The sequence below is a fragment of the Bemisia tabaci genome, chromosome 7 (assembly GCF_918797505.1).
Source record: "Bemisia tabaci chromosome 7, PGI_BMITA_v3".
Lineage (NCBI taxonomy): Eukaryota > Metazoa > Arthropoda > Insecta > Hemiptera > Aleyrodidae > Bemisia > Bemisia tabaci.
In genome coordinates this window covers 6747052-6760116 of record NC_092799.1, presented here as the reverse complement: position 1 = coordinate 6760116, position 13065 = coordinate 6747052, and the positions used below count along the sequence as shown (strand labels likewise).

The window sequence follows — 13065 nt, the reverse complement described above, 5'->3', positions numbered from 1 at the left end:
TTTTTTCCTTTGTTTTTTTCAAATCATGGCAATACTACTGTGCTGTGCTCTGCCGTCCAGTGGCGTGGCGTGCTTTGCGATATATCGATTGTTACTGTTCTATTATAAGGAAATTCTCGAGTATTCTTGAGTAGCGAACGAGTATCTCGCTTTGTATCGTTGCAGACTATCTGTCGTTCTTCACTCAATAAACGATGATTCTATTATCCTACGCCACAATCGAAGACAGTGTTGAAAATGCTCCTTTCTGGAGACTTAAACGCATGGGTAGAAAAGTAAGCAAATCTGGCCTGCAGATTATGCCTTTATTTAGTACATCTAAGAGTATCCACGTTATTTCTTGGAAACTTCGGTAATTTTTCCTCTGAATGTGAAAAATATTCTGTGAAACTTTTAAGCTACGATTTTGATTCGTCTCCTTTTAAGAAATTAAATCAGGAATTAAAATGGAGATTTTGAAACGCCGCACCCAAGATACGCATTTTTGCAGTTTCACCGTCGATATACACGAAAAGGAGCCTTAGTTCGTAAATACTCAAAATGGAGTCACTAGCTGCTACCTACCAGAGCATGCGCCCTACGAATATTTTGGGTTGAACTTCGAAAGAGTTTCTAATCCCTACATACTCATGAAAGTATTTTTAAACTTGCAGGTCATGTCAACCGGTGTTCATGTGGCGCTAGAATTGCTGACATTAGCGTTTGTCGTGGTTGGCACCCCTGGACTTAGCGGTGAGTGCTCATTTACACTCATTTATACTCATTTATACTACTTATATGGATTTAGTTGCAGCCACCTCGTAAACGGTGACATTTATCTAAAACATCAATGAAATCAAGTATACTGGGGAAAAAAACACATTGGATCTGGAGTCCAGACTCTTGAAAACATTGACAAGAAAAAGGACTCTTGATTCAATCAGATTTAAGCTTAAATCAAAAGGAATTCCGCTTAAATTAAGAGGCTTGGTTCTTGATTTAAGCAAAAATGCGATTGAATCAAGAGTATTTTTTCTTGTCGATGTTTTTAAGAGTCTGGACTCTAGATCCAATGTGTTTTTTTTTCCAGTGTAGCTCTTATCTCTTTTTCCGACGATTCTAAAAAAAAATTATCTATTTTAATCAAGAACTGAATTTTTAAAATCAGATTTTAATGTCTTTTTACCTCCAAAATAAATGGCAAGAAGCATCGAACCTTTCCTCGGGGCCAAAAACTAGGCCAATTCGGAGCTGGAAAGAAAGAACCGTTGCCGCGGATCGACCCAGAGCCGCATCAACGAGACGAGCATAGAAATCGGCGATCGGCGGGAACAATATCGGCAGAGGCGATGACGTCATAAATAAAGATCCCCGAAACAAATCGTGCGGACTGTCCATAAAATCGGCGCTATTAATGGCGTCTCAACGTCTCATCCAACCTACATTCCGCCTCGCCGATATCAAACCGCGTATCTGCACGAGGTCCACGGATGAAGTCGTGCGGTTTTACGGAGGTGTCCGTTCCGCAGCCCGGCGCACGGCTATTATTTTACGGCTGGAAAATGAATTAACAGTTCTTGTTTGCTCGGATGTGGGTAATCAGTGCACTTGATTTATGAACGGTGCTCGGCTTTTTCCAAGCGCGGCGCGGCGCGCGGCGTTCGTGCAGCGTGAAAATCGGTGCGGTAATTTTTGAAGCGTCTTCTCCTTCAGGGTCCTTCTTCGAGCACCGCCGCCGGGAGAGATGCAATGATGCCGCCTGCCTATTTTGAAACGTCCTTTTCCGAGATGTTTCCTTACCCCTATGTAATCATACTGGACAAAGATTTTACATTAGACCGGAGGTATGCTGCCGTGGCACACTGGGGAAAAAAACACATGAGATCTAGAGTCCAGACTCTTGAAAACATTGATAAGAAAAAATACTCTTGAATCAATCGGATTTTTGCTTGAATCAAAACGAAATCCGCTTAAATTAAGAAGCTTCGTTCTTGATTTAAGCTAGATTCTGATTGAATCAAGAGTACTTTTTCTTGTCGATATTTTTAAGAGTCTGGACTCTAGATCCAATGTGTTTTTTTCCCAGTGTAAGGAAAAACGCCTTATGAACATTCGAGAGTTGCCGCATTTCCTTCGAAAAAATGTTTATTTTTGAGGAAAGTTATGAATATTTCTCCTTGAAATTTTCAAGAACTTTAGGTGAAATTGTGAACAGTATTATTTAAAAAAAATTTGAAGAAAATATTCGTCGGTTAACCAGGAAATTTGTGAATTATCAATTAATTCTGGCAACTTCTGAAGGTTTATACGGCGTTTTTGTTTAGCACGGCAGTATGGTGCTCCGATGTTTGCAGTCAACTAAATGTAGTGTCGAGAAAAAGTTCCGTTCTGGGCAGGAAATTTGACAACGTCCTAATGTGCATACGATGTTTCCCCCGAGACCGCTATAGCGGTTCGTTGCAGTGTGCACACATTATTTGACGGTCCCGTGAACAATGTGACCATCTAAGTGACCATTTGGTAATTGTAACGGAAGTAGTAATTTGTGAGACACTCTCAGTTTAGACCAGTCGTGAGACACTCTTCTTGTTTGGAATTTTGTTCTTCCCAAAAGAGAGGTAAACCTTGAAATTAAGTGACGTTCCTGCGCCCGGGAAGTGACGAATTGGGCCCTTTATTTTAAAGTTCAAAAATATAAAATTTATCTCAAAGGCTCCAACACCCAAAGAGACTTGAGGACTATTATGATACAAATTCAAAAGAGAAGATGTATATGATTAATATCCTCGTCTTCATCTCGGAAGAATAACTAGTTAAGAGTCCGTTGACCTATAGAACTGTGACGTTCAAGCGTGACGCAATGCATGTTTGCACTCTTTCGGTAAATTTATCAACTGTTCCGAGTTAGGAATTTCTTTAAGAGTAACCTGGCTACATTCTTAAAACAAATAATAATTAGTCATTCCATCGTTTCACAACAGGATCTCTAAATTGTTGCACGAAATTTTTCCTGAAATCGCTTTATCTGACGTCATGTTTTCTTATCCATCTGTTACTCGACGGGAAAATCTCTAATTAGTCAACTCTCTTTAACAATCTATTTTTTCGCCAAAGAGCAGGAAAAAGTTGAAAAATCCTATGTGAAAGAGAATATGAAAGGTGTCATTTAAATGATAATGACGGGTGACAATTATTTAGACATTTAATAAAAACAACTTTTTCGATTTATTTCAGAAACAAAATATCCTCTATTGATTTATCCATGCATTCCGAAAAGCTTGCACGTTAAGTTACGATTTCCAATCCCAGCGGTCGAAATGTAGTAATTCTGTCAAAAACTTGGATTGCTCCTCCGAACTTCCGGTATTTTCCCCCAAATTTTGATCCCTAGAAACGAGAATTTCGGTTTCAGCTGCCGAGTTATAGATGGTGCGGACACTACCGCAACAATGTTTACCGAGTAATTTTGATCTCCGTCGTGTTCTCATGAATTTTCAAAAGTAATACAATTTTCCACTTAAGGCAGATACAATTCTCTCCCCTTTTATGGTCACTCCCGAAACGACAACAAAGAAAACGGAAGCAGGTCAATAATACCGTCAATCGCAAGTACCTCGATACCCTCGGACCAGGAAGAGCCCCCCCACCAATCACCCCCTCGCATTTGACGGCGAGTTAACTTGGATGTCAAAATGCAAGTTTCGCTATCGGCATCAACATCTGCACGACCCTCTCGTTCTGGTTTTGAGCGGCGGTTTTTATTGCAGCATCGGGCAGTGGCAATCGTCCGGCCCTAAGATCTAAAGGCGTAATTGCACATCGAGACAACTCGTATAATTCCGTGCTTTCTGGGGCTTTTGAGAAAACCAAGTCAAGTCGTTTTGTCCGAGTTGTTTCAGGTGGTGTCATTACGCCTGTGATTGCCGGCAATTTATTCCGCGTGGATCCCCGGCCGAAGGAACTTTTGGATCTGATGGCGAAATTTGAGCGTGAAAATGACCCATTGTGTCCGCTCCTTGTACGGAGTACCGATCATGATACTCCCTTGCGAAGGAAAAACGTCGTATACACATCCGCGAGTTGCCAAATTTCCTCCGGTGATTTGTCTATTTCCGAGGAGAGTTATGAATATTTCCTCTTGAAATTGACAGATAACGAGGGACGAGGAACAACACAGCTTGACCGACGATTTGATGAAAATTAGTTGGCAACCCTCCCTCATTCTACAGTATAAAATACGATGCTGTACGATGCAAGCTGATGTTGTAATGTTCTCTACTTCCGTGTGAAAGCTCCGTAATGATACTGTGATTAATACAACTTTTGCAAACCTATAACCTCATCATTAACAAAAATGTTTTTTTCCCCCTTCATTCTGTAAAACCGTCGCTTTGCAGATGAACGATATTGTTTCTTACCTATCGATAATGGAGATGTTGCATGTGTGAGGAATTTGCAATTTGACTATTGATTCTTATGTAAAAGTTCGCGAGAAACACGATGGTCCCACTGGTTTCCTCTAGAATCGACTCCCAAGCTCAAAAAAAGCTCTCAAAGTTGAGGCTGTAATGGAGGGGATATTCCACGCTATCCTGAGAGTTCACCTCTACACCAAGACACACTCTTCATGCAAAGACAGGGAGCAAATACATTGACAGGGCTGCCACTTTATTTGGGGACTCTAAAACTGAAAACACGGCAACACTGCTAATGTATTTGCTCACTATTTTTGCATGGAGAGTCTGTCTTGATGTAGAGGCGGACTCTCAGGATAGCGTGGGATAATCCCTCCATTCTGGCCTCATTTTGAGAGCTTTTTTTGAGCTTGGGAGTTGATTTCAGAGAAAACCAGTGGCACCATCGTGTTTCTTGCGAACTTTTACATATGAATCGATAGTCAAATCGCAAATTCCTCACACTTACAACATCTCCATTTACCCCTATAAAATATATTCAGTTGGCTGTATCTCTTGGATGCAACAGACACGTTTCACGTAGAACACGATTCGCTTTCACACCACTCATCGGTTAGTTGGAATCACCCCTCGCCTTGATGGACGATCAAAGTCCGGAACTAATTTCCATCCAAGTGTCGGGAGTTATCAGTTTTAAATTCGTAACTTGGCAATATTTTGAAATATGGAAGCTTAGCAGAAATGTTCCATGCGGCTAGAAATTATGAATAGTGGCACTCCAAAGAATTATGTTGCATGGTGACCAACAGTCGTTAAATAATCCACTTTGATCGGAATTTGATTTGTGAGCGATTTTTTGTTCGATGTTCGGGAGTGCAGGCGTGCTGAATACGCCCGATCGCCCAATCCGTGGATTGCGGGTGAAGGTTTGACAATAAGCCGTATAATACAGTGTACCTTTCGGCCAGTGCGGAGTAGGCAATTTGCACATCAGTTAGCATGTGTAAAACGGTGTATCGTTGGAAGTATTTCCCGGAGTCGAAGGCGCTACTTGGAGAACGCGCGAGCGCGCTTAACAAGTAGACTGGGTACGAATAATTAAGCTATGAGATACATGTTTCCTCCTCAAAATTTCATGGAGAATACGATTCGCGCGACAAAAAATACCAAAAGCAACTTCTAACTAGGATATGAGCGTTTTAATTGAACATTGGTTACGGGATAGAATTGCGCGGTCACAAGAAACGCAATACTCTCCATTCTGGCCTCAACTTGAGAGCTTTTTTTGAGCTTGAGAGTTGATTTCAGAGAAAGCCAGTGGCACCATCGTGTTTCTTGCGAACTTTTACACAAGAATCTATGGTCAAATCGCACTTCTTCACACATGCAACATCTCCATTCTTGAAAAGATTGGAGGAAACGTACTCAGAGATTTCCCTAAAAATTGTTTTATATGGAAATAAATTTAGCAACGTCTGAATGCTCATACGGCGTTTCTCCTTAGCCCACTTCCTTATCTCCTCCTTCCGCGCGGCGGCGCCGGCGATACCGACGTCGGCAGACGAGATGACGCGCTTGACCGCGGCGCCGGATTCGAGACTCTTGGTTTTCCGCCGAGCGGATTTGGATGTTTTCTTAAGCTCGGGTCGAATACCCGTATCGCCGGGTTCTTCATGTTGCAGAATCGAGTTTTGTTGCTCGAGATTGGACTGCATTCAGCAGCAGGCTGATTGTTGAAACCGAGACAAAGCGATAGACAAAGATGGTGACGGAAAAATTGAGCGATTCTGTTGATGGAGTCAGGTTATTGCAATGGACAAAGGAGGTTAAAATAGAGTAACTAAGGGTATAGTCGGCTCTTATAGGGAATATAAAGGATGCACGCTCTCCTGCTGTTTAAATTCGCAATTTGGGTACGGGCCCATTAGGAGCATGATCATACATTGACAGAAAGCTTGAGAGACTTAAACGCACTGCTATGAAAAACAACCAATCGGATACCGAATATAGGTACAGCTTGAAAAGGTATTCAGGAAGGTATGAAGATACTCAGGAGCGTTTCAATGTCAGCAAAACTGTGCAACTTCTTTCACCATGCAAATATAAATTGATCACTTAAATACGTTTTATCTTTAAGCCCAATCTGTTATATTTGTAAAACCTTTTCGCTTGATTTCAGTGATTTTATTGCATAGTATGTTAGTTGCACAATTCTAGCAACATTGGAATGCTCTTGATTCTTTTTTGCAAAATGCAATCCAAATGGACTGCGTTAAGCAGAAAGTAATCAAGTCACATCAGCTATTGCCAAATTTAACTGGGCAACTTAATTTTTTTCATGACAACGGTTGTGCGGATTGTTGTGCTTTCTGTGAATTTTTTGCATAGCACGAGGCAAATTCCTCAACATTATCAAAGGAAACACTGGAAAAAAAAACACATTGGATCTAGAGTCCAGACTTTTAAAAACATCGACTGGAAAAAGTACTCTTGATTCAATCAGAATCTAGCTTAAATCAAGAACCAAGTCTCTTAATTTAAGCGAATTTCGTTTTGATTCAAGCAAAAATCCAATTGAATCGAGAGTATTTTTCTTGTCAATGTTTTCAAGAGTCTGGACTCTAGATCCAACGTGTTCTTTTTCCCAGTGCGCACAAACTTTCTGACACAAAAAATTAAATTTCCCTGTTAAATTTGGCAATGGCTGACGTGGCTTGGTTCCTCTCTCCTAAACGCGGTCCAAATAGTAGTTCCTTATTGCAAAATGTGCTCCAATTCCTTTCCACTCGCAGTTGCGGAAATGGCCGTTTGGACAAGACCCAGTAGCGCCCCGATTTTTATAGATAGAGCTTTTACAGCTGTAGTCCCACGGTAGCTCGGATCGGGGTTCCGGACGACGCGGGAAATTCGCCGGACGATTACGTTCGGGAGCGATATCGGACGAGCGAGTGCGGTGGCGCTCTGGATATCGGTAAAGTATCACGGGCGGCACAGTTCCGATTTCGCCGTGGTCGACGCTGACGCGAAGCGACGTCCGCGCGCATCCCGCCGCGCCCGCCCCGGCCCGTCCAGCGTCGCTGCAAATTGGCAGTAGCAGCCCCGACCGAGCGAGTTCCCGCGGCCGATGGCTATCGCTCTGGCTTCTGCTCCTGCGCTCCGCTCGGGCCCCCGTCCATCCGCTCTTGCCATGTCGCGTCGGGAATATCCGTGGGGTAAAGCGGTAGTCAGGTTTAGTGAGGACAGCATGAAATGTAAGATAGGAATGAAAGATTGGAAATTTCAGTGAAATATTTTACGAAATTTCATGAAGCTGTGAAATATTTCATGAAATTTCATGATGCTGTGAAATATTTAATGAAACATGATGCTGTGAAATATTTAATGAAATTTCATGACGCTGTGTAGTATTTCATATATTTCAACAGGGGCTAGAGTATGCAATCCGCACTCAAACACATAAAAATAGAGGAGAGTCACAATTTTTACATTTTGCGAACATAAAAAGGAACCGGTATCTTTCAATGCCTCTCATAAATTTCTGAAATTTTATGAAATATTTCACGTGAAATTTCAAGATTTTATTTTTCATGAAACCTTGCCACCCTGGGACAGAGACTATACGCGATAGTGTCAAGCAAAACCCAAAAAAACGGAAAGAAGAGAGGCTGCTGAGGAAGATGCTTGATTGGGTTCCTCGTGCGGGCTGATTGTTGAAATTGATATAAAAAAGCGATAGACAAACAGGACATAATGAGTATGAAACGATCCTATTGGTTCATTTAGGTGGTTTTTATAGACTAAGGGAGAAAATGATGAACTAACTAAAAGGTTGAGTTGCCGTTAGTTAGTTTATTACATACCTCCTTTGTCCATTGTAACCACTCGCTTCTATCAATAGGATCCCTCCATACTCATTATGCCTTATTTATCTTTAGCTTTGTCTATATCAATTCCAACGATCAGCCCGCTGGGAGGAGGTAAAGCAGATGATCAGTGAAAGAGTGGCGATAGTGGGTTCTAGAGGAGATGAGGGAATGTCCTATGTCCACTCTCTGAAGGGCTTTGGGAGAATTGGGGACTTGGGCGGCCCCACAAAAATTGGAAAATTGGAAAATTTGCGGGGAATTTTCCCCTCAAATCGTCTAAAATTATTCAATTTCTTCAAAATTCCGAATTTCAAAGTTTGTTCCTCCCCTATTTGGCATCTCTGCTCTACTTCGGGGAGCTATCAGCAATCACACAAATCGCGCTCGACTTCTCCCTCCTACCGCAGTGCATCACGTTGAAATGCACTGTTGCCACCTTGCCACCAATGTGTAATGGGCTGACTTTGAAATTAATGACTGCGAAGCTTAAGGTAGATCTGAGCGGTTGCTTTTATCAGCCTCAGTATGGCAGTCCCTCGCTATTCGCGAGGGTTCTATTCCGCGAAAACCTCGCAAATAACGTGACCCTACGGACGGAAAAATAGTGTTAGGGGTTATCCCCTAAAATTGAAATACTACCCCAATTTGTTTGATGATATGGGCATTTCCGATTAATTGTGGTAGTGCCGCAAAATTTAGATTAGGAACCTAATTTGAAGTTGAGGCTGTTTTTATCGGAATGCATTGTGGCTGATAATTTTACCCTTGTTGTACCTGCCCTAATAACACAAGTGGTGTCACAAAATTGGGAGAGGTTTCTAAAATGTTTCGGTAAGTGTCTATATCGGATCTTTCAATTGATACATTTCTAACACAGTTTTAAAATGTTTCAATGAGAGGAAAGTTTTCCCGTATCATTAACACATTTTATAAATGTATTAAAAATATTTTTACGACACATATTAGAAACGTTTTATTGATAGGTTCAGGGACAGTTTTCAAAACGTGTAAGTTATGTCTCATGCTCCGGCATTCGGCAAGAAAATAGAGAGTTGCAGGAAACGTTTCAAAAACGTGTCAAACACCTTCCCCACGTGTTTCGTTGTTACATTTCTTACGCCTATCTAAAATGTTTTTTTGCGTTTCAACATTTTTGGACCACAGATCAGCTTCGTTTTAGACCCGTTTCAGACCCGTTTCAGACACATGGGAACGAATCATCGGCATGAAAATAGAAACTTGCAGGAAACGTTTCAAAAACGTGTCAAACACCTTCCCTACGTGTTTCGTTGTTACATTTTTAACGCCTGTCTAAAATGTTTTTCTGCGTTTCAACCTTTTTTCGACAACAGATCAGATTCGTATCAGACTCGTTTCAGACACATGGGAACGAATCATCGGCATGAAAATAGAAACTTGCAGGAAACGTTTCAAAAACGTGTCAAACACCTTCCCTACGTGTTTCGTTGTTACATTTTTAACGCCTGTCTAAAATGTTTTTCTGCGTTTCAACCTTTTTTCGACAACAGATCAGATTCGTATCAGACTCGTTTCAGACACATGGGAACGAATCATCGGCATGAAAATAGAAACTTGCAGGAAACGTTTCAAAAACGTGTCAAACACCTTCCCTACGTGTTTCGTTGTTACATTTTTAACGCCTGTCTAAAATGTTTTTCTGCGGTTCAACCTTTCTTCGACAACAGATCAGATTCGCATCAGACTCGTTTCAGACACATGGGAACGACTCATCGGCATGGATATTAGCACATACAGGAAACGTTTCGAAAACGTGTCAATCACCTTTCCTACGTGTTTCGTTGTTACATTCTTTACGCCTGTCTTAAATGTTTTTCCTCATATGCAATTTCTTCCCGTGTGCTTTCGAAAAATAATATTTTTTTCCTTCTTCTTTGTTTTTGCCTCGGTTTGGCCTATGTTATCAGCAAAATTTCTATTAATTGAACGTAAGTTCTTCTCACATTTCTGTCTTTCAGAAAATTTTTTACTCTAATGGAAATTGTTGGAACTTTCTCTGGCCTTGATTTCCCTGCAAAATATTATCCCAGGACTATTCCACCAACTTGTTACTCACAGTCAGGGCCACATTTTTAGTGACTTTTTCTCTTCTAGTTTTTAAGTTTACTAATCAATAGTTACCTATTTTGAATACTTTTTTTCAAAGTGTACTAATGGTATTGTCTAGTTTCTTAATTCCTTTTGTTTCATTTCATTAAAGTTTTTCTTTGTCTTTTCAATAATTAGCATTTGTCTATTGGAAAATGAACTTTCAACACGGACCTTTGAAGCTTTTAAAAACTACGTACCTAGTAAAGTAGTGAAAGAAATTAAAACTAACCTTTAGTTCTTTCCTCCTATGGAATCTTTTGAGAACATACAATTTTTAGCCTTTGTACAGCCTTAAAGAGATAGTTAACGTTTTAAGCATTTTTTTAAGCCATCCTTTTGGGAGCAAAATTATTAGATTACGGAGAGATATAATGCTCAATAGTAATATTCTGGATATTTTTTGTGTTCACTAAATTTAAAAATATTGAAGCAATTCACATTCAGTATTATGTCAGAAACTTTGCTCTGATCTATAATGCGGTCTGTTGTAATGTTTGCTGAGAATGTTTCATAGATGTTCCCATGTAGCATTTGGATTTCAAGATTAAGTAAGGAAAGAGTAAATATTACCTAATCATTAGATCAATTTAATGATTATATAAACATTAGTTAACGATTAGGTAATCATTAAATAAAAAATTTTTGAAATTTTTCTTTACTTAATGATTAGGTAATCATTATTTAAACTTTATTTAATGAAGAAGTAAACATTAATTTATTTTATTACTTCAAAATGAATTAATCATTAGCTAATGATTACTTGTTCCTTACCTAATAAAGAAGTAAACATTATGTTATTTTATTACCTAAAGATGAAAATATGTATTAAATAATTATTACTTGTTTATTACGTAATGAAGAAGTAATGGTCAAGATATTTAATTACTTCAACATTAATTAATAATTAAATAATGATTACTTGTTCATTACCTAATAGAAAAGTAATTTTTCAAGATATTTTATTACTTCAGGATTAAATAATGATTAAATAATGATTTCTTGTTCTTTACCTAAAGAACAAGTAAATGTTAGAGATATTTTATTACTTTGAGATTAAATCATGTTTAAATAATTATTACGTTTTCATTACCTAAGGAGGAAGTAAATTTTAAAGAAATTGTATTACTTTAAGATTAATTAATCATTAAAGCATCATTACTTGTTCTTTACCTAACGAAAAATAATTTTTTTTTTTTTTTTTTTTTCTTTTTTTTTTTAAGGTTCATTTGAACGCGTTATCATACATAAGGGTGGTTTTTCCATTTGGACGCAAAATGTTGGGGTCTGTTGCCCCCAAGGAGTCCCCCTGCATAGTTAGGGGGCGCGGCCTTGACTAAGGAAAGGCCCCGAACGTTTAAATTTTTACCTCAACTAAGTACAAAGTTAGAAGGGGGGAGGGGGCTTTCCAGGTTGCTGTTAAGAATGTTTCTAATCACCACCCTGTATATGTTATGCTTCTTCAGTGTTAAATCATCAGCTGGAAAAACTCCTAGTTGCTTCATCTATTTAACTCTCTTCAAACACAGTTTCTTCTCAAAACAGAGACAGAACACAAAATACAGTGGTGTGAGCTGAAGTGTTGCTTCTCATTTGCGCTTTAGATTGCTGACCCTTGAACCCATGCGACAGAGAGGAAAGAGACAAAATGCTGATTACCTCATCTCTTTTTGCCACACTTGAGGCTTCCAAGGTAACTCACAATCAGGGAAACAGCCAGTGAGATACAAAATGTCAGCTCGCGCTCGCACCACTGATACATGCAGATATACACATTGTTGTCAGCTCCTCATCGTTTTAGAGGCCATCAAAACCAAATTTGGAGGCATAATACACATGTGACAGTAGGTAACAAATTTACTCATGCACCGGCACAACCACCCAAAAACTCAGATTTTGTTGAGCGTCAAATCATGATAAAATAGAATTATCAACGTTTCTCTTCTTAAGATTTGCCCACTGCTTGCTGAGACTAATATTGGAGATAACCGTGTAGAATAAGTGGATGACATTGATCAAAACATGGCCAAGTACATTGGGGCATTTACAGAAGCACCTATCCTGCGTGAAGAAATTAATTGCAGGTAATGTTATGTCTGAAATAAGCCAGAAATGTTGGTTCTCTTTCGACACGTAAACTCTGCGCAGACTATCTATGCACATACGCTTAGATTATTCTTTCCTGACAAGACTTCTCATTGTAAGTAAAATCAGGTATCAAGTTAGGGAATTAATTGAGGGATTACTATCCACCGATTGCATGAAAATTGAAGTCTCTGCAAATATAAGTACAAAGGGTCAATATAATGTCAGCTGTCACAGCCCTCCAGAAGAAAAAAAGAGAAATTATTCACATGGCAAATTACTCACTGGCAGCAGGTAAAGGATGTTTCAATTGCCAATCGTAGACATTTCCGTTTGAACTCATACGAAGAACTGTAATAATAAAATTCCGTGGGGATTTGCTAGCTGTTCACACTGATAATAGGAAGAAATGTATTCAGGAAACGAAGTGTAACACTTCGACTGGTAACGCCTTAAAGCCTCGGTAAATAACTCGGGAAAGCCCCAAACGTGCATTTGAGGTGATACACGAAACCATTTCTTTCTCATTCTCATATTTCCTTCGTGAAAACTAGAGTGTGAAAACTGTAGTGGTCTGGTGAAAAATTGTGGTT

At 39.5% G+C, this 13065-nt stretch overlaps 1 protein-coding gene across 2 annotated transcripts in view; it reads left to right on the top strand.

Moving 5' to 3' along the window:
* Positions 1-13065, top strand: part of LOC109032652 (uncharacterized) — a 99271-nt gene that overhangs the window by 17788 nt on the left and 68418 nt on the right. For both annotated transcript variants that reach the window (XM_072302476.1, XM_019044896.2), the window contains exon 2: positions 654-732. In XM_072302476.1, coding sequence (XP_072158577.1) covers positions 657-732 — 76 coding nt within the window. In that variant the 5' untranslated portion in view covers positions 654-656. The remainder of the gene's footprint in view (positions 1-653; positions 733-13065) is intronic.